Source organism: Thermobia domestica, chromosome 1, assembly GCF_964235325.1.
Source record: "Thermobia domestica chromosome 1, izTheDome1.hap1.1, whole genome shotgun sequence".
NCBI lineage: Eukaryota > Metazoa > Arthropoda > Insecta > Zygentoma > Lepismatidae > Thermobia > Thermobia domestica.
Genome location: NC_137454.1, coordinates 29,858,692 through 29,884,246, shown reverse-complemented (window position 1 = coordinate 29,884,246; position 25,555 = coordinate 29,858,692). Strand labels below are relative to the sequence as shown.

The 25,555-nt window shown below is 35.0% G+C and overlaps 1 protein-coding gene across 9 annotated transcripts in view; it reads left to right on the top strand.

Annotated features, from left to right (window-relative positions):
- The window catches only part of Obsc (Obscurin), a 633,182-nt gene that overhangs the window by 339,726 nt on the left and 267,901 nt on the right, over positions 1-25,555 (top strand). For all 9 annotated transcript variants that reach the window (XM_081756092.1, XM_081756083.1, XM_081756059.1 and 6 more), the window contains one exon: positions 4,167-4,262. In XM_081756092.1, the coding sequence (XP_081612218.1) occupies positions 4,167-4,262 (96 nt within the window). The remainder of the gene's footprint in view (positions 1-4,166; positions 4,263-25,555) is intronic.

The following is a 25,555-nucleotide window of genomic DNA, read 5'->3' as shown; positions in this document are numbered from 1 at the left end:
ATTGCTGGTGTGATTGCAGTAAATGCACGTCGAACAACATCTCTAAGTTCGTCAACTGTGTCGTAACATGTGGCAGCAACCTTTTGTTTAATGAAGCCCCCATAATGCATTGTCGCGGGATGACAGAACTTCGGCGTGGTCACTGCAAAGTTGCAGGCAAATAGATAGAACAACGTCCAGTCCATTTATCAGGACATACCTCATTGAGATATTTTCTAACGGAAATATCATAATGGGCTGAATATCTCTAATTGATTTCCCAGTATGGGATCGTTCGTGAGCCCACGTGCCCATTACGATTCTTTCCTCCATGGCATCCACCATGATTTAGATGTATATCAGTACCTCAAACAATAAGAAACAACAATTCATTAACATCTATGTAATACATAGGGGATACTGGGTTTAAATGTATATCAACACCTGCAACAATAAGGAAAAACAATTCATTGTAATACATAGGGGTAACGCAATTTGTGATCGCTCAATAGATATGTGATCAAGTTTTATTATGTAATCGTATCAATAGAAATTACTGATACTACGCAGGGAACACAACATTTATAAATGGAAACCTTCTTTCGTTAACTGTTCGTAAAGTAAAACATTCGACTAATGTTTCGACATCTTTTGTTCTGCTGTTTTCATCAGAGTTTAACTCGGGTAGTATGCAAATTTGGTTCATTGTTTTGTGTTAAATATTATTGTGCATTGTTTTAATTTTACTATTGAAGAAATTTGCCAAAAATTGTTAGTCATCAAGTCTAGGAGGCAAGGGCGCCGATCCTGGGGGGCCGGGCCCCCCAAAGCTCATGTGGACCCCCTGTTGTATTTATGAATATACAATATTTGGCATAATTTAAGTGCAATTTGTCTTAAAATCTTCATATTAGAACAAGATAATGGTTCTTGTCTTAGAATATTACTATTCTTTTTAGTGTCGGTGTGGTACTACATTGATAGAGTGTGATCTATGAATCGATTCCCCTGTAGGGTATGCTATCTGCAATGCAATAAACCGTATATGCTTCTTCTTCTTCCTAACGGAGCTGGGCGATGAGTCCCTGCAACTCCATCATAAATAAGGACGTAATTATTTTACAAACTACTTGGTGAACCGTCGCTAATATAATGCTACTAGTTCTTACAACCTTTCGTTAAACTTATTTAAGAACTGCAAAATGGAATAAGATAGAAAATATATAATGATGATGATTGTTTATTTACATAAGCTACACATACAACAAAAGGGAATTTGTTGGTCACTGCTGCTTATCTGCTAAACCATGGTCAAACTCTGTGTGTCATAAAAGTTAATTTAATACAGCTTAATTAAATAAAATAGATTTTGTTTGACCTACAAAAAAATCATTATATCAGCAAGGTGATCTGAAATAATACGCCAGGCATAAGTTAAGCCTTGGGCTATATCGCTTAGAACTGTCTTAAGAGTGAATCTATCATTTATGCATTGAATTCCATTACTGGCTACTTACATGTTTCGGCCTTGTCTTGGAAGTCAGCTTCTGGTCTAATATTCATATCACACGATAATGAGTTTAATCAGGCACTAATTATAGGCACTATAGATCACTGGATTCATCACTTCTTCCTCTTCCAAACCTGGAATAGCGATCAGATTGCAAGCCCACAAAAAAAAAAAAAACCTCTTTCTGTGGCTACGGAGTCGGGATCGAACTTTGGACCTTCCAGGATACCATCAGTGGTAGCCCACAGCAAACCTCTTTGCGTGGCTTATGGAGTTGGAACTCAGGACCTCTCTTTTCCGAAATTGAGGCAGCCTGTTAATGAAAAATTCATCGGCGAACGTCGAGCACCTTTGCCTACCATTCGAGAACGACTTCTGTGACCTCAGAACCCGAAGTTTAAATAATGCTTGCTGTTCTTGGTTTTCAGGTCACGAACTACTTTCTGTAACTAAATTTTACTTAGGAAGTTGATTTTTAGCTTGTGTCCCGTGTCTTAATGCAGCCACGGAAACTTTTCCAACGGTTTCTTGTTGACTTGTAGGAAAACACAGGTTTATTTGTTTAATATTGGAAGTAAAGTTTTTCATATTTTTTTTTCATTCTCCCAGTGTATATTGTCCTGATCCTAGGGGATCATTACAATATATATGCCTTCTGCATCTGAATGCCCCCCCCTCCAAATTTATAGAGATAGATAGGTCATGTAGCCAGAATGGAAGAAAGTTGGATCGCTTTTAAAGTTTTAAGTGGAAATCCAATCGCAAAAGGACCATTAGGAAGACAGGCGCCGATGGGAGAACAAGATGAATCTGGAAGAAATTGGAATACAAAGTAGAAACTGGATCCAAAACTCCAACTGACCAAAGCAGAATATATATATTAAGATTATATATTTGTGTTACAGTTTCGGTTACGTAACACAAATATACGTATAATCTTAAAATATATATATTCTGCTTTGGTCAGTTGGAGTTTTATTAGCAATCTTGAATTATCCAAAGCTGCAATGGATAATTTACAAGCTGGATCTAGTTGGCTAAGGACAAGTCAATGGAAAGCTTTGGTGAATGCGGCATTGAACCTCCAGGTTTCATAGGCCATAGAGACAGTTAGTTACTTGAAGAAACTATACCAGTTGTCTGTTTATATTTAAATTTTGGACATGTTTTCTATAAATAGCAGGTATAATTAATACAATTAACACTTTTATTTAACTTCCAAAACTAATCCAATTCATATTCCGTCGTAGCTAGGCTCACAAAATCAATACAATGAAAGCTGTTGAATAATTAGTAAATTTTTATTATACGAACACTTGAGATAAGGAGGTTTCCACTTAAGTCAGCAGTAATGTGCAGTATGTCAAGAGGGCAATATAAATTCCTTCATAGACAAAATAATTTTAGAAACTTTTAATGAAAGAGTGATATTCTTTTCCTGTCTTTCTCAATATTCGTGCCTAGTATATAAGTGCAAAAAAGTGATTCAAAACAATTATATTATATACTAGAGTATGCTTTAAAACAGGTTATATGTTTATTACAAAATTAATATAATTTCCTGTCAAACTAATATTTCTCTCTTCGACACATTAGTCCCTACGTTGTTTCATTTTGTCAGTTATCTCAAAACAAGCCTGCGAAAAGCACCTTTTAGCTTGCCTTGCATAGTTTCTAATACATCTACATTCATTAAAATAATAACAAGAATTTTAGGAATGATCAAAAAAATACATTAAAAGATTTCGATCTTGGCCAATAATTAGTTTTTAAATTAGAGCCCACAAAATTTCTGAACGGCTCCTAAATCAAGTTTGCGTATTTTTTACGAATAAGAACATCATACTGAGTTAAGTGATAGTTTGGGATTGACTACACTATATGCAGTTCTTCAGATATAAGACCTACAAGTAAATTTTTGATTGAAACATATTGGATCTTTTGAACCAATTGGATCAGGGGCCACAAAATTTTTGAACGTCCCCTAAAACCGAGTTTTCTTATTTTCTCTAGAATAAGCATATCATACTGAGTTAAATGATAGTTTGGGTTTGGCTACACTACATGTAGTTCTCCAGATATAAGACCTACAAGAAAATTTTTACCTGAAACATGTTGGATCTATTGATCCAAAAACCATGTGAATTTTCCTTGATTTGAGGATGTATACCTAGAAGTCACAGAAGATGAGATCATTGTGGTCCTATCGCAGTGCTTTAATACCGGTAACTTGCTGTGAGATCCTCTATTGATTTATAATACATAATAATGCTAATAAAAGTTTATAAAATGTAATTTTAAACAATAATAAATGTATAAAATGCAGCTTGATTTTCGAATGTGTCGGCAAGAATGTTGCCTTATGCATTGGAAAATATGATGATGTACGCAGTTAGTGCTTTCTTTTGTACTTATAATTAAAAAGTATAATTAGTATTGTGGTGCCACACTGCTATTAAGGTAACAACGATAACCTTAACCTATAGACAATAACTTGAGTTTCTTCTTTTTCTTTATTTTTATTCTAAGTTTTGGATTTCCAACAATATTATAATACCAACGAATACAATTTTTTCTTGGAACTTTCGTCAAAATCAGATCACAAACATTTGGAAACCCAAAACTTAAACCCCCATCAAAATATTAATTTTACATAACTTTCTTGTTTTCCTAATAGGAGCGAGATTTCGATAAGCACGTCAACTACTGCAGAGACGAACCTCAAGCACAGGAATTTCTGCAAGAGAACGATAGTGCCAGGGATTACTTTGAGGTAAGTAAATCGAAGTAGTATGTACAGATTTTACGCTTATATTGATTTATTATTTCGTGCCCTTTCGAAACTCATTATTTGATGATTGAACTAATCGGATAATAGATCACTAGTGTATTTCTCGCATTGTATACAATCCGTTGCGTGTGGTTGTTGTTGGATGCCTTTACGAAAAAAAAAAATTACTTGGATGCGTAGAAATCATCGATTACATTTTGCAACTGCTCATCGTTTTCGAAGAGTGTATCACAGAATGCATTCGTCTGAAACCGGAAAAGATGTTAATCTGTACGAGGCACAACTGGAAAATAAGACAGATGAAGCAAAATGTCCCATTGAAGCTTCTGTATGGCAACGGTTGTTATATCTGCCACAAGTGGTCTAGCGTTTTCCATGTGGATAGTATGTCGTTTATTGGGTCTTATTTCTTGAAGTGCTGCATGAGTACACTAAAACTGAACACATTATGCAGTAGTGGTACGATTAGGGATAGGAGTTTACTGTGAATAATACCTTCCATGTTCCACAGAAACACAATATTGTCTTGGGATACAAATCCTATTTGAGACTGGAGGTGCCCTTCTGTTTTAGTTGATCTATTCCTTTCTCCCCTTAAACTTCATGCACAGGCATCATTCCTCATGTTCAGTAATAATACGTGAGAAAGGGTTGATGTTGCCGACAGGATTCACGATGACAGATAAGCAAAGAATCATGTGTCAAGGTGGTTATTGTCTGATCTGAGTGAATGAGGCGTCATGAACCCAGATTTTGAAACTTTCCAACACGCTGAAGGTGTCGCATAACAGTGGTCTCTTCTGTTCATCTTATTGACCAATTCCTAGGTGCGTTGTTCTGTCACGGTGGATCAAGTTGTTCAAATGGTTCTCATCAAAGTGAGATGAGCCATCAGATTGTGGGGCTTTTCTCAGGGTGAAATTTCCACTTCGGAATATGTCAAACCATTTTGTGGTGATTCTTTCAACAATAGCATCTTCTTCATACTGTGCGCAGACTTGTCAGGATGCCTCTGTAACAGTAGAATATTTAGTGAATGTTCAGGAGAACATGTCGGAGATGATCTTTCTCTCCAACTTGACACTCCAAATTTTATACCCTGAAGAATAAAAATTGTTTAACCTCAAAAAACCCTTAAATTGTCCCGGGTTCGATTCCCGATGGGGACACTCGGTCGAAAAAGTGTAAAAACGCTTTTTCAGGCCAGCCACCCTCAATGAGGTTTTCCTGGGTTTTCCTCATTCACACCAGGCAAATGCCGGGGCGGTACCTAACTTCTAGGTCCCAGGCCGCTTCCTTTCTTCCCCAATCCTTTGTTCCTTCCCTTTCCCCGGTTAGTATACTCACTAAGGGACGTGATCCCTCAAATGTGACGGGCTAAATGGCATTCGATGCCGAAAGCGCAGAAATCTAAATCCTAAATCCTAAACAAACCCTTAAATTGTACTACATATTACTGATAACTAGTTACAATTTGGTATATTCTATGGCACCGCCATCATCCCTGACATTTGAAAAAAAACTGCAAGTGAACAGAAAGAGTTAATTAATTAACCCAATATATTTGAATTTTGTTCGAAAATATAACTCAATATGTTATGTTACAAAAAAAATGTTTAGAGATTCTTTTCAAAATCGTTTTTGAAATTTTATGAATTCATATTTCCGCATGAAAACTGCAATGTGAAAATTTTGATAAAGGTGGGGAAAGGGTTAGTAATTCCATACCTTAAGAAACTCAAATGCGGTTCATTAGTAGATCCTGCATTAACCATGATAATTATAAAGCAGAATTTGGCGAACTGGATAGTAATAATTACTCAAATCTGTCACATTAATCTTCGTACTGTCCTTCTCTTCCCTTTTTTAACCACCACAAATTTATAAAATTTGTAAAAAAAAAAAAAAAAAAAAAAAAGCAAGCATAAATTAAAAAAAAAAAAAAAAATCTGTGTCTAAACTGAATTGTAGTTGTACTATATTGTTTCAGCACAGACTGTCGCCTTTATCGCTGTAAACAGCTGGTTAATAACCATTTCAAATAATAGAGTTGCAATTTAAACATTTTCAAATCAATGATTCTAACATTAATCTTACAAGTGCTTTCCAATATGGTTAGCATAATTCTTGAAAATTAGTTCTACATTACATTTGTCGTTACAGTATATCTAGTGCGAAGTTTTTATAGTAGTAACGAGGAGAGAAAAATCGGCAGAAAAAAAGAATTGTTCGAGTATAAGAAATTTATATTAGCAAGAATTTTAATCTCATAATTGTTTAATTTGGCATTCGTAATAAGTGCAAGGTGATATTCTAAAAGGAGTCAAGAGTTATATGGGAGTTACCTTAAACTACCGATGAAGGTGGCAGTGTTTAATGAAACATTATAGTACAAGTTTATTATTATTATTATTATTATTATTATTATTATTATTATTATTATTATTATTATTATTATTATTATTATTATTATTATTATTATTATTATTATTATTTGCAAATATGTGTCAAATTATATTTTGAAACTTTATAAATAAATGACTCAAATTTATTTTCTCCAGAAGCTTCTCAACTAAAAATCTGTTTTCCCTCGGGAGTATTTCTTATGGAGCAATGTGAATTGCCCATCTGGATGTATGACTTACATGTTAGTTATGCGCAATATATCAATTGAAGTGTACATGTGAGACTATAATGTATTCACTTCTCAATTTACTTGTGTCTTAGTTCCCTTGTTCTCGAATATTTTCTTCAAAACTATCAAATTCTGTTGATTCCTGCAACTTAACGCCAAACTTTTACATCAAACTATGGTTTTATACTCTTTCATTTTTAATTTATTGTTATTAGTTATAACAACAATAGGTTTAGTACGGTTTAATATCACACAATTCCAGCCATTATTTTGGTTTTAATTTATCGGAGAAGACTTTCCCATGTCAATGGTGTGAATCTTGCAACTAGATAAAATGAAAACGACTGCCACTAGCTATAGACCCGTTACTCCCATGACTTGTGTCTGAATTCTTTGGGCTCTTCGTGAACAAGCCCCTGGTGTGTTATGTGGAGTCACATTCTCTTTTGAACAATTTTCAGTGTGGATTTCCCTCTTTCAGGTCTACTGCTGATAATCTTGTTCATCTCGGAAGCTGGATTCAAGAAGCCTTCTCCCTTCACAAGTATCTTGTTGCCATATTCTTAGGTTTAGAGAAGCTTTGATACAGAATTTGGTGTTACGAAATATTAAAACATCTTATGACTGGGGGTCTTCGTGGCGTAGAATGGCTGACTTCATAGCAATTTGAATAACGTTATTTGAAGGTACAAGTCGACTCTTGTCCTCAGACGAATTTCTCTGGGGAAACAAGTCCTTGAAAGCAGTGTTCTTAGTGTTATACTGTTTGCTGTCGGAGATTCAGACTCCTGTCTGTGGTCTGCTCTATGTTAATGATATTTTCATTTATTGTTGGTCTAGCTACCTCCACGGTTATCACTCAACTGTTTCAACTCACATTAAATAATCTTAAACTAGAGAAGCTTTTGGTTTTCTGCCGAGAAAACTGTGTCTACACTTCTGCTGCCAACGAATTTGCTTTCTTGATTCGGACTTGAATTTAGGTAGTAGTTGTGCTTTCCAACCCATCTCGTGTTGATCAGTCCATTATTTGATGTGATCTTTGGTTGCCTCTTGCGTAATCTTAAGTACTCTTGTCGCCAAGCTCTGACTTTACTTCCTGCATTTTCCCACTGCTCTTGGAGTCCTGATCTCATTGTTCTGATACGATTTTACCTTAGTCTAATCAAGTCCATATTAGACTATGTTACATTGCTTACTCGTGTGCTCATTCTCCTTGTTGAAACAATTTGACATTGTTCATCACGTGGGAGTTCGGGTAGCTGATAGCTAGTAGCTGTTGATACTTCCACACTAGCCCTATTGCTAGTTTTTGTGTTGAAGCGAAGGAACCGCCGTTATCCTATCGTCGTGAGAAAGTTCTAAAAAAATTATATAGTCCATATGCGTTGTATTACTGGTCACCTTTGCAGCTGTTTTTCTGTATGGAGGCTAGATCTATAACTAGTATGCAACGAGTCCTTAGGCTACATGCCTATGATACATTCTCCCCTACTAGAATCTCATTGTGTGGCCGTCTGTTCGTTTTCTACACGTTTGTGCTTTTTCATTATGGTTCTTAACTCCGTGAAAAGCAAGGGCTTCGATTGTCATCACACGTCAAGTAGCACACAGTATCGAGGAATTTCAGTGAGAGTTTGGAGCATTGCTAGAACGGTGCCCTGCTTCAACGTGTTGTATAAATTCGGTCAGTTCCACCGATGAAAATTTAGAGGTGTGCCTTCATCACAGACGAGGACAACATTGAATTTAGTATACATCGCCTGTGTTCAATATTAACTGTTGAACAAAATAACAGTAAAATGATATGATTAACTTTACAGTGGCAATGTGTTTATCCGAGCGAAATAATTTCTAGAGCTGCCTTTTTCTCATCTTTGATCGCTCCAAACACTAAAATCGATGAATTCACTAAGTATGCATATTTATTTGCCCATAATTAATATTAGAAAAACATGACATATTGGGCAACTAATAATCCTACCACCCATGTATACGGTAAAAATATCACAAAAACTTAGTTTAATCGAAACATCAAACTTGTAAGATTATCTGCCAAACCATCATTTCACAAAATACAGCCTACGTAGATGTAGAAAAATCTACATTGTTTGTACTCTATGTAATGATTGACAGTTGATAATCTACAAGTTTGGAGTTTCTTTTCTTTAAGTTTTGTGATTTCTTTTACGGTAAAATCATAAATAACTCTGAACTTATGACTATAATATAATCTAATGATTTGAAAGTTAGGTAGATCAATATTGTTTTAATTCTTTGAATTTTTCATTATAAATATAATAGTTAACAATATTTTAGTATATATGTGTCTTAACGATAAATGAATTGGTCTGACATTTAAAATGGCACATAAATTAATACATTCAGAACGAAATCTACTATTAGAGCCAATAAAATATAGTAATTTCAGATCTTAGTCGATGTACTGTCAAAAGAATCAACTATGACTATTTCTGTTACTTCTGACCAAGTATGGCCAGTATATTGGACGTCAAGACTCCAATGATATAGTTCATGTTCTCTGAGTGTGCAGATTTTGAGAATATAAAGAATACCAATGGTAGGTAATACATTACGCGAAATTAATAATTTTCGTATAAACTCGAAGTAAGCGCGTATACTGAACTATCCATTCGTTCAGCAAAACCGTCTGTGATTCTGCATTTTAGGTATCCCTGATAAAAAAAAAATATGCTAACCAGTTCATGAAATTTGCATTCTTAAATCATGCCCTCATATGGTAAATAAACAAATAGCGTAACTAATCTGATTCATACTAGCTTTGCTATATTCAATAACTTACACTAAAATACAAATGCAACGTTTCATTATAAAATAATAAAATAATTACTGTGACAGTATCTGAAGTGTCTAAAGAAGGATATATTAGATATCCGAAACTGTCACAGTGATTATTTTATATTTTATAATAAAATGTTGCTTTGCTCAGCATTTGTATTTTAGTGTAAGAAAAATAATAGCTTAAATCAATGTAAATATCCCATGAATATATATTCGTGCTCTGTTAGCAATGCATACAAATTTTTAGTTCACTATTTCTAGATTAACTATTCAAGTGTTGCTAAGTGGACAACGTGTGTGACTGTCATTCTAAGGGTCCTATTATTATTTCCAGTAGCAGTTTAATGTTTATTACAGTGTTATAATATCCCTAATAAATTTACACTTCTGATATGAACTATTCATTAATTGACATTTAGCCAAGCTAAGGAATAATTTATGGTTTGTATCTACTTATACTTGTACTCGGTATTCAGTTTCAACAAGAAAAAAAATCGATTTTACTTTGGGGAAAAGTGAAGATATGAATGTGGAGCAGGTACAAGACGAGAAATTACTTAACATATTTTTTTCAACATGGTTTATGCCAAGTCGTTAGCGCCATTTTTAATGTTCCATGATTATATTTCGAAGATAAGGGTAAAGGTAGTGAAGGGATAATGAAGACAGTGGAAGAAAACAGGAGAATCCACGCTTACGGTGTTTGTCCACTACAAAGCCCACTGGCGCGAGCAACAGCGCAATCGAAACTATTTTTTCTAGTTTCTGGGGAAAAGAGTCTGTCGTTATTTTCGTGTTGTTACGGCAGATTGTCTCTGTATTTTGTATAGAGGAAAGGTTAATTTGTTCTTTCTCAAAATATTTTCTTCATGTTTGTAGTTCATGCACAGTCATACCTACTAACTTATCAATGTCCTCATTGTATGTAGTGGACAATTTTATACTAACGGACAACGAATTACACTGGTCAACAGTGAAAGTGCTTCGGAGATAAAACGAACCAATTCTTACTAATTTTAGGGTGCTGATGACGGATATGAAATTAGTTTTTGAAGATTGGTTCGGGTTTCAAAGAAATAAGTTATCACCGGATGTGCTCCGGTAGGCAAATTAAGAGTTCGTGGCAACAGGAGCTGTCTGCTTATTTCAGTAAACTTCCATTGTTTGACGGTTAGTTTCATTGCTATCCTCAGGGACATACGTAGAGGGTGGGTCCTGCGGGTCTTGACATTCCGACTTTTTTGTAAATTTAGTCTAATTTCAGGTGCAATTTTACAAATTTTATTATAATTTACCCTTAAATTGTATTTGGATCCCCCGAAAAGCTGAGGATCCCTCCCAAAATAAATTCCTGCGTACGTCTCTGGCTATCCTTATTGTTCGCACTTCATCCCTAACAAAGAAATATTAACCACTTCACAGTTTAGTTTGTATTGAAGAATTTGTCAGAGAAAACATGTTGTGTAACGTTCTTTTGTAGTTATAATTTGCCATCCCGGACGTGGTCGTGGTGAGATATTGGATGGGTGGATGCTATTATTATTATTATTATTATTATTATTATTTATTGTTCTATGACTGTACTGAGCAGAAACATGTCGCGTAAATGTGTTTACAGTGCAAAGCAAATTGTTGTTTTTAACGCAGTGAAGCGAAAAGTGGAATTTCACGCCTTCATAAAGAAAGTCTATCACTTGTACTTTGGCTGGAAAGTGGAAGATATGGACAAGAAGTGAACACCACCTATATATTATTATTATTATTATTATTATTATTATTATTATTATTATTATTATTATTATTATTATTTATTGTTCTATGACTGTACTGAGCAGAAACATGTCGCGTAAATGTGTTTACAGTGCAAAGCAAATTGTTGTTTTTAACGCAGTGAAGCGAAAAGTGGAATTTCACGCCTTCATAAAGAAAGTCTATCACTTGTACTTTGGCTGGAAAGTGGAAGATATGGACAAGAAGTGAACACCACCTATATATATATATATATATTATTATTATTATTATTATTATTATTATTATTATTATTATTATTATTATTATTATTTATTGTTCTATGACTGTACTGAGCAGAAACATGTCGCGTAAATGTGTTTACAGTGCAAAGCAAATTGTTGTTTTTAACGCAGTGAAGCGAAAAGTGGAATTTCACGCCTTCATAAAGAAAGCCTATCACTTGTACTTTGGCTGTAAAGTGGAAGATATGGACAAGAAGTGAACACCACCTATATGTTGTAATACTTGTTCTACAAACTTGCGGGACTGACTACTTGGGAAAAGGCCATGTGTGCCATTTGCACTTCCAATGATATGGAGAGAGCCGACAGATCATACTTCAAACTGCTATTTTTGCATAGTTCCTCCAATTAAAGGTCTATCCAAAAAAGAAAAAAATGTGGACTGCTACTTATTCAAATATTCCTTGAGATGTTCGTCACTGTACCACACTCTGAAGAATTAAAGGTTCCATAACCTCACGTACCTTACTCTAGTGTTTCATCCGATGAAGAGCAAACAGCGGACAAAGTCGACCCAGGTTGTTAAATTCTGCAGCAGATTCATTGTCTTCCACCGATCCTAACTTCTCAAAACCAACCTATCATTATCTGTTCGCCATATGATACTCAACCTGAATTAAATTACCTGGGGTTGTAAAAAGTGGCTCAGACCTACTGGTATCTAGACTTAAGTAGTGGGGAGATTATTCTGAAGATCTAAAAGTGTCCCGTCAGAATCCCTAAACAGTATTTTCAGTGGAAAGTGACATAGTACGTTGTATCAATGTAGGCCTAACTGGTTTTATGAGTAAACCTAAAAAAGTGGCTCAGACCTACTGGTATCCAGACTTAAGTAGTGGGGAGCTTATTCTGAAGATCTAAAAGTGTCCCGTCAGAATCCCTAAACAGTATTTTCAGTGGAAAGTGACATAGTACGTTGTATCAATGTAGGCCTAACTGGTTTTATGAGTAAACCTAAAAAAGTGGCTCAGACCTACTGGTATCCAGACTTAAGTAGTGGGGAGCTTATTCTGAAGATCTAAAAGTGTCCCGTTAGAATCCCTAAACAGTATTTTCAGTGGAAAGTGACATAGTACGTTGTAACAATGTAGGCCTAACTGGTTTTATGAGTAAACCTAACATAGAAGATAATCCCGATTAATGGCGGCTATTCATAGACGCATCAAAACTCATCTTCAAATATATTCTAGGTAAACTTTCATAAATTGCTGAAACTAAAATCAGGTAGGGAACCCTTATTGGCCCTCAAATTCGCTACCTCCTCAATGATCCTGAATTTGATGCAGTGTTAGAAGATAAGGGGAGAATTGCATGATATTCTTTCCGAAAAGTGTTGATGAAAGTTTGGGAAACGAGCGGTCTCGAAACTATAAGGAAGTAGTGGAGCACCTAATACCTTCTAGCAAGCAATGGAGTGTAATGTGTCACTAAAAATGCATATGTTGCGCTCTCACATAGATTTCTTCCCAGAAAATTGCGGAGCAGTCATTGATGAACATGGGGTACATTTTTAGCAAGTTATATCAATGATAGAAAAACAATATCAGGGCCACTGGAGCAACTCTGCTCTTGCCGATTGTTGTTGGACGGAAAATTCCCAATTTTCCCTTTTCTCGTACAACACACACACACACACACACATTCTCATGGTACCATTTGAAAGCCTGTTTTATTCTGAAGAGAATGACGTATAAGTCATGATACTCAAATGAATAGTACTGTTCGGATTCGTTTTATTTTATAGTTATCTCACTTTTTCTTATATGGAATTTGGTATTGTCCAGCAAAACTGAGAAATATTTTTCTGTCACAATTATTGTAGATGTTACTATGAAACTTGGCACATGTATTACTTATAAACTACAGTAGTTTTAAAGGTATATTATATTGTATACCTTTAGCTGGGGCCATACCAGGAGGTGCTACATTAAAAAAAAAAAAAGGATTTTTGGACGAGAAATTTCCAATTTTATCTTAAATTTCCCTCCTCTTATACATCATGTACACATGCACATAGTATCATTTGCTAGTTTGGTTTATATCGAAGCGAATGACATATGAACCACGATACTCGGATGAGCAAAATTGAAGCAATAGCTACTTAAGTGAAAGGCCAAATAGAAAATTCAAGAATCTAAGTGTCAACACTACATAACACACATTTCTGTCGATTACACTTAAACTCGAACCAATTCAGCATTTTTATTTTTATTTTCGTATTCAGCATCCTCATTTGCATAAGAAAATGTACTTTTCTTTTCCGAAGCATGAAAAAAGTTAAAATTTGTTGTCCAGTGTTATTTACAGTAATTCTACCGAAAAATTTTGATGAAACTTTCATATGCTTTGTTTGTTCCTTCTTGGGGTACAACAGTAATCTTAGAGGCAACGTTCCTTCAACATTCTGTCATAGGCATGGTTATGAAAGAACGTTCTAGCCTTTAAGTTTCCCCCCAAAAAATAGTCAAAATAGTCATTTTTAACAGTTGTTAATTACAAGTTAGTAGATTGTAAATGTAAACTTGCGTCATATCTTCTAAATAATTCATTAGAGCAAATGTACAAAAAATAAAATTTTTAAAGTAATTCTCTTTTTACTCTTTATTAAGGTTTATACACTGACCGACCTAACATTACACTCATTTGATACAGGAAATGTTGCTATAAACACCACAAAGATGGCTATAAATAAAGAGTTTTCCGCAAAAGTTTTCTGATACTTTCTTTTCAAATAGAAACTCGTACTTTCCACTAGATAGGTGATGGCTATGAATGGAATGCTATTGAAAAATTTTTTGCTCACACGAAGGGATTTGTAGGATCGGTAGAATAGGAAAGAAGTTTAAAAAAGTTGACAATTACTTTATAGAGTATATACGTTTTAATGGAATTGTCCGTAAATTTAAAGATGTGAATCCTTACTTTACGAAGAAACAAACAAACAAACAAAAAAAAACCTGAATAACGCCTACCTCAGTGCCTTTGGCTCCCTAACTCTGTCCTACTAGTCTGTCTTTTCTTGCTCAGTTCCGTACGTACTAGGTGCATTATGAAGCAAATAATGGAATAATGGGCGTGTTAATAAAAATGGAAAGGCAATCAATATTTTGAGTATAGGATTTCTCGAGACATTAGGAGGCAATTTTGAAAACTGAAAACTACAGCTGTGACTGTGTTTGAAATAATCTTCTAAAATTCTTTTATGTCGAGTAAAATGGAATTTCTCTAATACAGGTTATAACTTATCAGATGTAAATATCGCGATGCGGCTCATAGTAGCTGGAGTAATAAAAGTACCCGTAGTGTTATTAAATAACTTTCCAGCGAGCTCTTACAAACCAAAAGAGAAGAAAGTGGTAAAGTTTAATTAAAGAGGACTGAAAGAAAGAAAGAATTACATTTTATCTAACATAAATCTGTGCTTAAGAAAAGCATATGTATAAATGTAAATGAGTGCGTTTCTAAAGTAAAAGACAAAGATTTCTGATTTAGATTGTCAGTTCATTAAACACAACACTTAGGCCCTTTTGGCATAACACCGAACAGGGAAGTTGGTATTCATTGTACGCGCAAGAGTTTATTTATTTATTTATTTTTATTTTTATGAGGCTCCATACTCTTGGAGTTTACAGAAGCTTCGGTTAATAACGGACTGATTTTGAAGGAAACTCTCCCGACGTGGAAGTTTCTATTAATACAAACTGTAACGAGCATGCACAAGGGAATTTGGTCCTATTTCTTCCTGCAAGCTTTTCAGAGATGCTTATGTGCGTGGAAGCCATGTTGAAGATATCTTTTCAACAGGCTGAAGTCACAGAAATCCGTTCTACTGGTATCAGAGCTTTTCGCAAGAATTTCTTTGAAACTAAATAACACGAGTTCCCAATTTCTGTTCCATTCACTGATAAGAGCACAGAGATGTTCTGGTGATATGAAGCTTTGTCCATATCGATTCTCACTTGGTCCATATTGGTATCACCACTGCATAGCTTTAGAGAGTTAGTTCTCATAATGCATTATTGGAAGCATGTGGTATTCACTTTCACGTATCAGTAACTTTTCCGTATAACTGAATCCCATAACAACCATAAACACACGCGGGGAACTTTCTCGGTAGTAGCAACAAAGTTGAAGTGATCCTTGGCATCACTATCATCGTATGTCATAGTCAGAATATGATTACCAGCAATGATGTTTCATCGATTGTGACAACTGCCTACCATTTGATCTACGCCAGATGCTTTTCGTAAAGTTTGGTTCTCGTTCTAATATATATGGTGCTGACGCTGGCCTTACGAATGCACTTCAGCCGGAGCCATTTACGAATAGCTTTGTTCACAGTTTAATTGCTGACCTCTCCATGCTGGGTCGGTAGACTTTCTGGCATGTCAGTTGGCGGAACCTCTGCAGCAGTGCGTATGTTACTTTCCGTGGAGTCATCTTCCTGGTGTTTCGCCACGGTTCTTGTTAGTGTAACACGCCACAATAGCTTTTGCAGCAGTCACCCCGAATCTCAACCCATTCTCTCGAAACTATTTCATTATCATTTGTAGGAAAAAGAGCATGAAAAAGAGCCATTACAGTAACCCTTCCCAGAAAAGGAATCCTTCCCAGTAACTGTTTAATTTAGGTTTCATTTGACGACCCACATCAACTTCAGACACACTACTGTTCACAACGCAGACGTTTCTTAGAGGCATCACTCCCTAGATAGTTGTGGCATTGCTATTTCTATCCAACATAAACTGCAGAACCTTCTGTATGAACTTATAGTTGCTGACATTAGTTGACATATTTATAAGCACTTATGAATCACTTAATAAAACGTGCACCGTTGAATGATTCTAGTTACCCAAGAGCTTAGTAAACATTGCTCCTGAGAGAAGGGACCACGATATTCGGTAGTCCCCTTCTCATATTGTACAGTCGGCCACTACAACGTTTGACAATCAGGCGGAGACTGCCCACATCATATGCTACAAAGGGTATTCGCTAGACAAACACGCGTCCAGTGGTGGGAAAATGGATAAAGGGTGACTCATCTGAAAAGAAAGGTTTGCCAGTCCTCTAATGTCCAGTGTTTGTGGGCATTGACCCATTCACATCGCCTTTACGCATTCACGTCATTTATTAGGGATTTTGCAATAGCAACACACGAATGGATACCCATTTTATGCAGTTCCTGCCTCATGATTAGGATGACATAAGGATGTTTGGGTGTTGATTAAGTTCTGTAGTCACTTTCTTGACCGTTATTTTCTTCTACCTCGTCACAATACCTTCAAGGACCGGCGGTCTCTATTCTGCAGTTTCATCCTTTCGACTACTGTTATGCATCGTCGATTCTTTTTACTAAGTTACATACTGTGTTTGTGGTCATGACTTTCGAGACCATCCCTTGTGTAACACTCCATAACGTCTCTGTTTTTCTCATCGATGCTCCTGCTAAATAAATACCAACAATTAAACCTCTTTGAAATCTCATCCAGTATGGTTACCCATCACACTTATACAACGTTCTGAACCAGATTGCCTCACTTGACTACTAGTGCACAGTATCGTTGCCAAAAAGTTGACACAAAAAGTCGCTAAATGGGAGGTGAAATGGCTCTAATTTGGGGTGAAAAGTCACTAAAAATTATTAGCAGTATTACACACACACATAAATTGTATAAATTGTATTAAAGGAAATTGATGTTAAGGTACTGTAGTCTAAATTTTAAATATACACATGTGTATGTATAAAATTTAGACTACAGTACCTTAACAATAATTTCCTTTAATACAATTTATGTTTTCCTTTATGATCATTTCACTTAAATGAAGTTAAAAATGATCAGAAAAAGCAAAAGAAAGTTAAAAGCTTAAATCCACTTCACAGTTCACTCGAGCTGTTACTGCAAACTAGCACTCGATTATATTTGGTTATATTATATTAAATTACGTTAGATTATGTTACATTAGGCCTGCAGTTTTACTATACGGATCTATAGTATAAGTAGTAATAGGAACGGGTTAGAAGCCCCGCAGGGGTTGGTTGGGTTCTGTTCTCGACATGAAATGAGCAATTTGGACTTGCCCAAATTTTTCTGTACATTTTACAATCTATTTAAATATGTCATAGCCTTGACATACACGAAGTATTTCGACAGTGCCTTTCGCGCCAGTATGTCATAACAAGTGTACCTCTCCGTGAAATAATCCATCCGCCTCCACACACAGTGCCGCTTACATCAAAAACAATCAACAAATAAACCACTTTCTTAACTTTTACTAGTACCCTTACATGACTTTTACTCATTCTTCTTCAGAAACTTAAATAAATTCTCCAATTGATCCGGAGATGCAGCACTTTACCCCTAAAAGATATTGAAGAATGAAATTGTTCTCCGTTAGAGCCTATCAGAAAACAATGCGGGATTCTGGAGATTTCACACGCTACGAGGTGTAGATTTGCCGAACTCGTTGACGGTTGGGCTGATTCAAATAAGTAAAAAGGAAACTAAACATATGAAAACTGCTTCCAACTAATAGTGCTTGATTACAGAAGGACGTTATTTACAGCACAAAAGTCGCTAGATTTGTAAGGAAGTCGCAAGTTGTCATTTAAAAACCACAAAAAGTGTCGCTAATCGGCAAAGGCGCCGATTTCTCAGTAAATTTGGCGGGGGGGGGGGGTATTCATATGCAGAAGACATATATATGAGGATTTTAAGACAAATTGAATTCAAATTGTGTCAAATATTGTATATTCATAAATACAATGCGGGGGCCCACATGAGCTTTGGGAGGGGGTGGTGGCTTCCTCGGCGTCCTTGCTAATCGGGAATATTATTTCTTTGTCGCTATTCTGGTGGTTCAGTCCCTTAAATTTACTGGCTCTCTCCCCGAATAAGTAACACAGATGCACAGTCCATTCTACCTGTAGCAAACAAGAGAGGGTTGATTTACGCAGTGCTCAATGGTACCAGACAGTGAAACTATGTACAACTTTTGACAAGTGTTTACATTATTTTGACCGAAACTTGTAAGATTGTAGTATTATATTTGTGTATCTGTAAGCAATCTAGGTATTATCATAGAGCCTAGGTATCATCATAAAATCCAAGAATGCAACCAAAGCTGATTTGATTTTTAAATTGATTTTGTGGACCGCCCAGCCCAGAATGGCTGGATTTAAAATACATTCTACGGGTTAAATCTGTTTGCGTGATCTCACTGAAAGGCTTCCCGAAGTGTATCCACTTCTTCATTCACGTTTTTTTTATTGCTTATCTTCCTCAAGACAGAGCCAACGGCTTAAATATGAAATTACTATATCTAGTTATCTATGCCATTTATACCTTGAAATATAGTTGTATAATACTTAGTTAATAGTTACTTACAAACATCATATTTTTATTATAACAAAAGACCTGGTTTAAATTCTCTTTATTGTTGCGAATGTATTATCGTGCAACATCAATACTATTTTTATTTAATGATTAGATACAAAAATGAGTTTCGATGGAAATGATAATAATCATTGTAAATTATGCAGTTCGTATTTCGAGAAAGCAAATACACCAAACCTGTTCAAAATAATGCATACTGTCCTCACTATACTAGTCAGTAGTACACATGGTCGAACAAGTGTTTAATGTAATGAAAGATGTATAATCAGATGATAGAATGTCAACAGAATTTGTAATGGCCGGAATGTGTTTTCAGATGAACTTAAAATGAACTATCAAGATTTCTGTAAGTTAGTTCTGGAAAATAGGACTCTTCTTGACGAAACCAGGAGGTCCAAGAAATATGAACAATAAATAGGCGTCTATAAAATTACTGACTTTTTCTGTTCTTTTTGTTTAATTCGGTACAGTAGTAGGACGTCTGGTTAGTACTAGTAGTGGTAACATTAATAGTTGATGATAATAGCATTAGAGATAGTGGTAGTAATCAGGTGTTGCCCGGAAGAAAATTCCTCCAGAACAGCGAAACATCCCCGGGGACATACGTCCCATGGTGCCTATCAGTATCCCAAAGTATCAGTATCTTTAAAGTACAATGTGGTCCGGAAGTGGGTGTACCCCTAATTGGTGTTTTCTGACGGTTTTAGTTTTTACCCACATTCTTACCTGGAGATGCTTAATGAGTGGTTGGTGCCTCAACTGGAAGAAAATGGTATCAAAGACACTGTTGTGATACAGCAGGATGGAGCACCAGCGCACTTCACGATTCACGTGCGCAATTACCTGAATCAGACGTTTCCTGTCCGCTGGATTGGAAGAGGTTGTGTATCTTCACTAGCTCCCTTTGCTTGGCTTCCAAGAAGTCCCGATTTGACGACACCAGACAATGCTTTCTGCGGTTTCATAAAGAACAAGTAAAAAACACTCGATATCACACAACGCAGGAATTACGAGCAGCTGTGGAACACGCCTTCACCGTCGTGACTCCGGAATATCTCCGCAAAACATCTGCGAGAACTTGGCGCATAACTCGGCTGTGTTACGACATGATGGTGATCATACCGATGTTTATGACTCTTAAGACTTCAAGGTAACTGTGTACATACATTCTACCATAACTAACACTATACTGTTGAAACTAAATGCGGTACGGCCACTTCCGGACAACCCTGTACTACTTTTCACCATTCTGTATTAAAAGTCCGCCCCTCCTTCCGAGGGAAATCTAAAATCATCACTGGTGGCAATATAAGTCAATGGTATTATTATTATTATTATTGCTATATCTCGGTTTAAATCAATTTCAGCTTAATAATCTGATGGCCGTCTCTAGCAAGTGCAGATTATTTGTAGAGTTCTTCTCTAAAGAATTTCCTGGCCATATGACAGTGTCTACGTCTAGTATTACTGAGTTTTGGAGGTTTGCTAGATGTTTTGCATTTATCTGTTCCACTTGGATTACAGTATTTGTAGGGACAATTGCTGAAGCTGAGATAATGATTGGTCTTACTGTAACTTTCTGACATAGCCATAACGTTTTGATTTCGTCTGAAAGATCTTTATATTTCCTTATTTCCGTACTGATGATGTACATATCTTATGATTCAATTGTATTATTATTATTATTATTATTATTATTATTATTATTATTATTATTATTATTAGAGAAGGAATGGTGTATACAGTAAGGCGTCTAAAGATCAACTGGATGGTTTGAGCTTGATTCCTGATGGGCTCAAATTTCTTTTTGTTTTACTCTTGTTTCGAAGAGCCTTAGCGGAAACCTATATTAAATGGGATATTCTCAATTTAGGATATTCTTATCAGTAAGCTTCCTTTTGAAATGTCTTCAACTAGTTTTGCATATAGTACACAGTCGACATTGAATTGTAGTAATAAATAGAAGACATATATCTTTATGAAGCATTTGTAGGAGAAAGGCAAAACTGGCAGTCATATCCGGAATGAATTCCAAATTTACGTTTTTTTCACCTATTCTACGTAACTGCATTAAATCTTGCGTGTTTGGAGCACGAAAAAAAATGTGCTGACTGGTAACAAGAACGGCCAAGAGATTTTCAGTCTCTGTGTTATGGTTTCCGCTCTAGTGACCGAGATAACTTCTAACTACCAGAGTCTTCGTCCAAGTGGTTCCTCTTTAAGTTATTCTTTCTTTTTGTAATACACAGCTAATAACGAAAGAGGCTCAGCTTTGTGAATAATGTGCATCATTCACTATTAGTATATAACTTTTTTCTCTCAAAAGTTGATTTTAGTTACACAAAATACCAATGTGTATCCAATGATGGAAAAACTACAAAAGAAGAATCTTATCGTAATCTAGAATTAAGGAATTAAGAACAACCGAACATCCGTTTGATTAAGAATGTCTTTTTTCAAAGGCATTTTCTCTACTCTTACAAGTTTTTTTTTTCCTAATTTTTTCGAAGCTTATGTTATAAGAACTAACTCTGCACCACTAATATGCTGGGTAAAAATGCTATTTTATCTGGCAATAGCTACAAATTAGAAGAAGAAGAAGAATGGTATAAAATGGCATGAAATATCTTGATTTGTAAATGTTTTGGATAGGATGTTCGGAAGGGAAGATGGTGGAAGTGTTCATTAAGGTGGAATTAATCCGTGTTGAAAAAATGTACATGCTTTGAAGATTATATATTCAGTGTTGTTGGTACAATAATAACAAACTTTACAATTGCACCTTGGTGTGATACAGTAAAATAAAGCACAAAAAATTATAATTACAGACTTAAATTTAAATAGGTTTGCTCGATTTGAGAAATCTGGAACTTTCTGGAAAAGCGGGTGAGACGATTCCATATATAATTTTAATTTTTCTGCCATTTTATTTCTGTCTATTACAAAAATTTCACTTTGTTCGTTGTTTGTTTAATGTTTTAGTGTTAATAATATTTGTGTTAGTGTATAAGTTTATGTTTGCAAGGTTCACAATGGAAATGTATAGATACGGTATCAATCTATACATGTAAAGAAAATGGATGAACCAAACAAAGAGATTAAAGAGGGGACCCAACCCTCAGAAATCATGGAAATTGAAAATAATAATTCACCAAGTACGGAAGCCAACATAGATAACAATGTAGTAATTCCAATCTGAAACAATACAAACATAGCATCGACTTCGGCTAATAACAGTCGTAAAAGCGCTTACATTACTAACAATAATTCTTACCAATTAGAAAAAGTAAAATATAAATCGCATCATTTAGCACCGTAGTATGTCTTTTTAAAATTAACTAAAGATGACATTGGGAAAAAACATATCATGAGTATTAGTAGGAAATTATTTCTAGCAGAAATACCAGGAATTGAGAAATTAGACAATATAGGTAGAAATCTTCTTAAAATGCAGTTCAGATCAGGGGAAGAGGCTAATAATTTTCTAGAACACGAAATACTCAAACAATATGATTGGGACGCTTACATACCATGCCACGTTATCTATTCTACAGGAGTTTTAAAGGGAGTAGATCCAGAAATCGAAATTAGTGATCTTCTCAATGACATCAAATGTGATGTATCAGTAACTTCTGCGCGCAGAATTTATAGGAGAACAGATCAATCAGAATTACAATCGACCTCAACCATAATTCTTACATTTGATTCACAAACGCTTCCTGCTGAAATTAAATTATACTACATAAAGAGAACAGTTTATACTTACATACCGACAATACGTCAATGTGTAAATGGATGTAATAAATATGGGCATAGACGGTCCAGTTGCCGTCTCAAAAAATCCACCTGTATTAAATGTGGAGGTAGTCATTCACCGGAAATATGTAATAATCCCTTGCACTGCGTCAATTGTGGTAATGAACATGCAGCAAATAATCCACAATGTCCAGAACGCATTCGTCAACAAAAAATAATGGAACTGATGGCCAGAGATAAATTATCTTTTAATGAGGCCAACTTAATGTTAGGCAAGAAAAACATAAATGTATCTACAACAACACAACTAATAGGCAGAAATTTAACAAGAGGTAGCCAAATACAACCCAATACTAATTTCACATCATCTACTAAAATCTATGTCTCAGATGTATTATTTGAGAATATGCCCCCACTAGTTACTCCTATTTAGAGACTGGAAATTCCTCCGGAGAAAAGAAGACGTAGCCAGATTGACAACACATTCAATAGATCAGACGCAAATTCATTTCCAAGATTATTTCTTTCAGACTCTAACTCACGTAAAAACTCTCAGAAAAGTTCAACATTCCAATCAAGTAATAGCAAAAATGTATATTCATACCCAAAACTTGACATGGCAGAATCATTTCAGAACTCAAACACTACAAAAGAAGACAGTCATTTCAAACGAAAATCTATAGGATATCATAATACTCAAAAGCAAAAACAAATTTCAATGGAGAAAGACTCCTACCAATCAGAATCAAATGAGAGATTAACTTCTATGTCGAATCATTCGATAAATCAGTTACAATTGAATCAAAGTAAACAGTTTACATTATCACAACATATTAAGTTGGATCAACGATCACAGGAACGATCCAATCCAAACAACAACAAGATCATGGAACTAACTAACTAACTAACTAACTCTATGGCCTATGGAACCCGGAGGTTCAATGCCGCGTTCACAAAAGCTCTCCACTGACTTCTATCCTTAGCTAACTGCATCCAGTTTCTACTTTGTATTCCAATCTCTGCGAGATCCATCTTAATATTGTCCTCCCATCTGCCCCTAGGTCTTCCTAATGGTCGTTTTCCGATTGGTTTTCCTGTCAAGACTTTGAAAGCGTTTCTACTTTCTTCCATTCTAGCTACATGACCCGCCCACCTAAGCCATGGATCAACAAGATCATGGAAGCAATAAAAAAATGCTTAGTGCCATTTTTCACAAATACTCTGGATAATAGTCCAAATCCTCAACTAGAAATAATCGTATCAAATGTTCAATCATGTCTACAATAAACTCTACTATGAAAAAAAAAAAAACGCATATAAACGATACACCATCCTTCAATGGAATATTCAGAGTATATATGGAAAATTATATTATTTGCAATTTTTAATTAATACTTTCCCCCCGGATATAGTATTCCTTCAGGAAACATGGTTAAATTTTAGGATACCCTTAAAATTGAAAGAATATACTTGCATCAATCAAATAAGACATGCTAGATACGGAGGAATTTCTATCTGTATTAAAAGAAATATTAAGCACCAATCTTTTTCGATAGATTTCAGTCATTTTCATCCTCACATTGAAATCCTAGGAATAAAAGTTCAGAATATTAAATTGCTTAATTTATATATTCCTCCAAAAATTCAGACACATCAAAAAATTTGGGATGAATTATTAAACTCAAATCATAACATAGATTATATTATAGGAGATTTCAATGCCAATTCAAAATTATGGGGAGCTAATAAAAATGATAAATCTGGAAATGAACTGCTAAAATCTTTAACTAATTCGAACTACATATACCTCAATGATGGATCTCCTACTAGAATCAGCATAAATTCTCATAGTGCACCGGATTTAACACTAACTAAATATACTTATTATATTGAAACAGATTGGCGCACTTATCATCATCATTGCAACAGTGATCATTTACCGATCTTATTTAAAACACATTACATCAAAAATTTGGATTCATCTTCACAACAAATGACTAAAAACTTTAATTCCAAATTACAACATGTACAAACAAATTTTAATTTGAACGAATATCAAGAATTAATAGAAAGGAAAATATCAATTTCATCACCACCTCAGGATATCTTTAAAATTATAAAGAATTCAGCAACGGAATTAAATAAACAAATAAATAAAAATAAAGAGATACAGGTTTATATAAAGCATATAATAAGAAAAAACCCATATGGTGGAACCAAATATGTCAGAAATATGCCAATGCTTGTCATCTAGCTTATAAGAACTTCCTAAATAATAGGAATAAAACAACATTCATTGAGTATCAACAACAGAAGGCTCAACTAAGGAAAATTATTAATCAAAATAAAAGATATTGTTGGCAATCTTTTTGTGATTCTCTATCTGAACGCACTTCGACATATAAAATCTGGACATTCTGGAGAAAATTTCAAAATTATCATTCAAAACAAGAATTATCATTACATTTACAAGATTTAGACTGGCTAGAATTATTCCATCGAAAACTAACTCCATACTCAGCAAATAACAATCGTCTTGGGTTAACAAAATTTCTATTTAGTAATAATTCTTCAGACTTAAACTCAGAATTCAATATGAAAGAATTACAATTATTGCTTAATAACATCCATCGG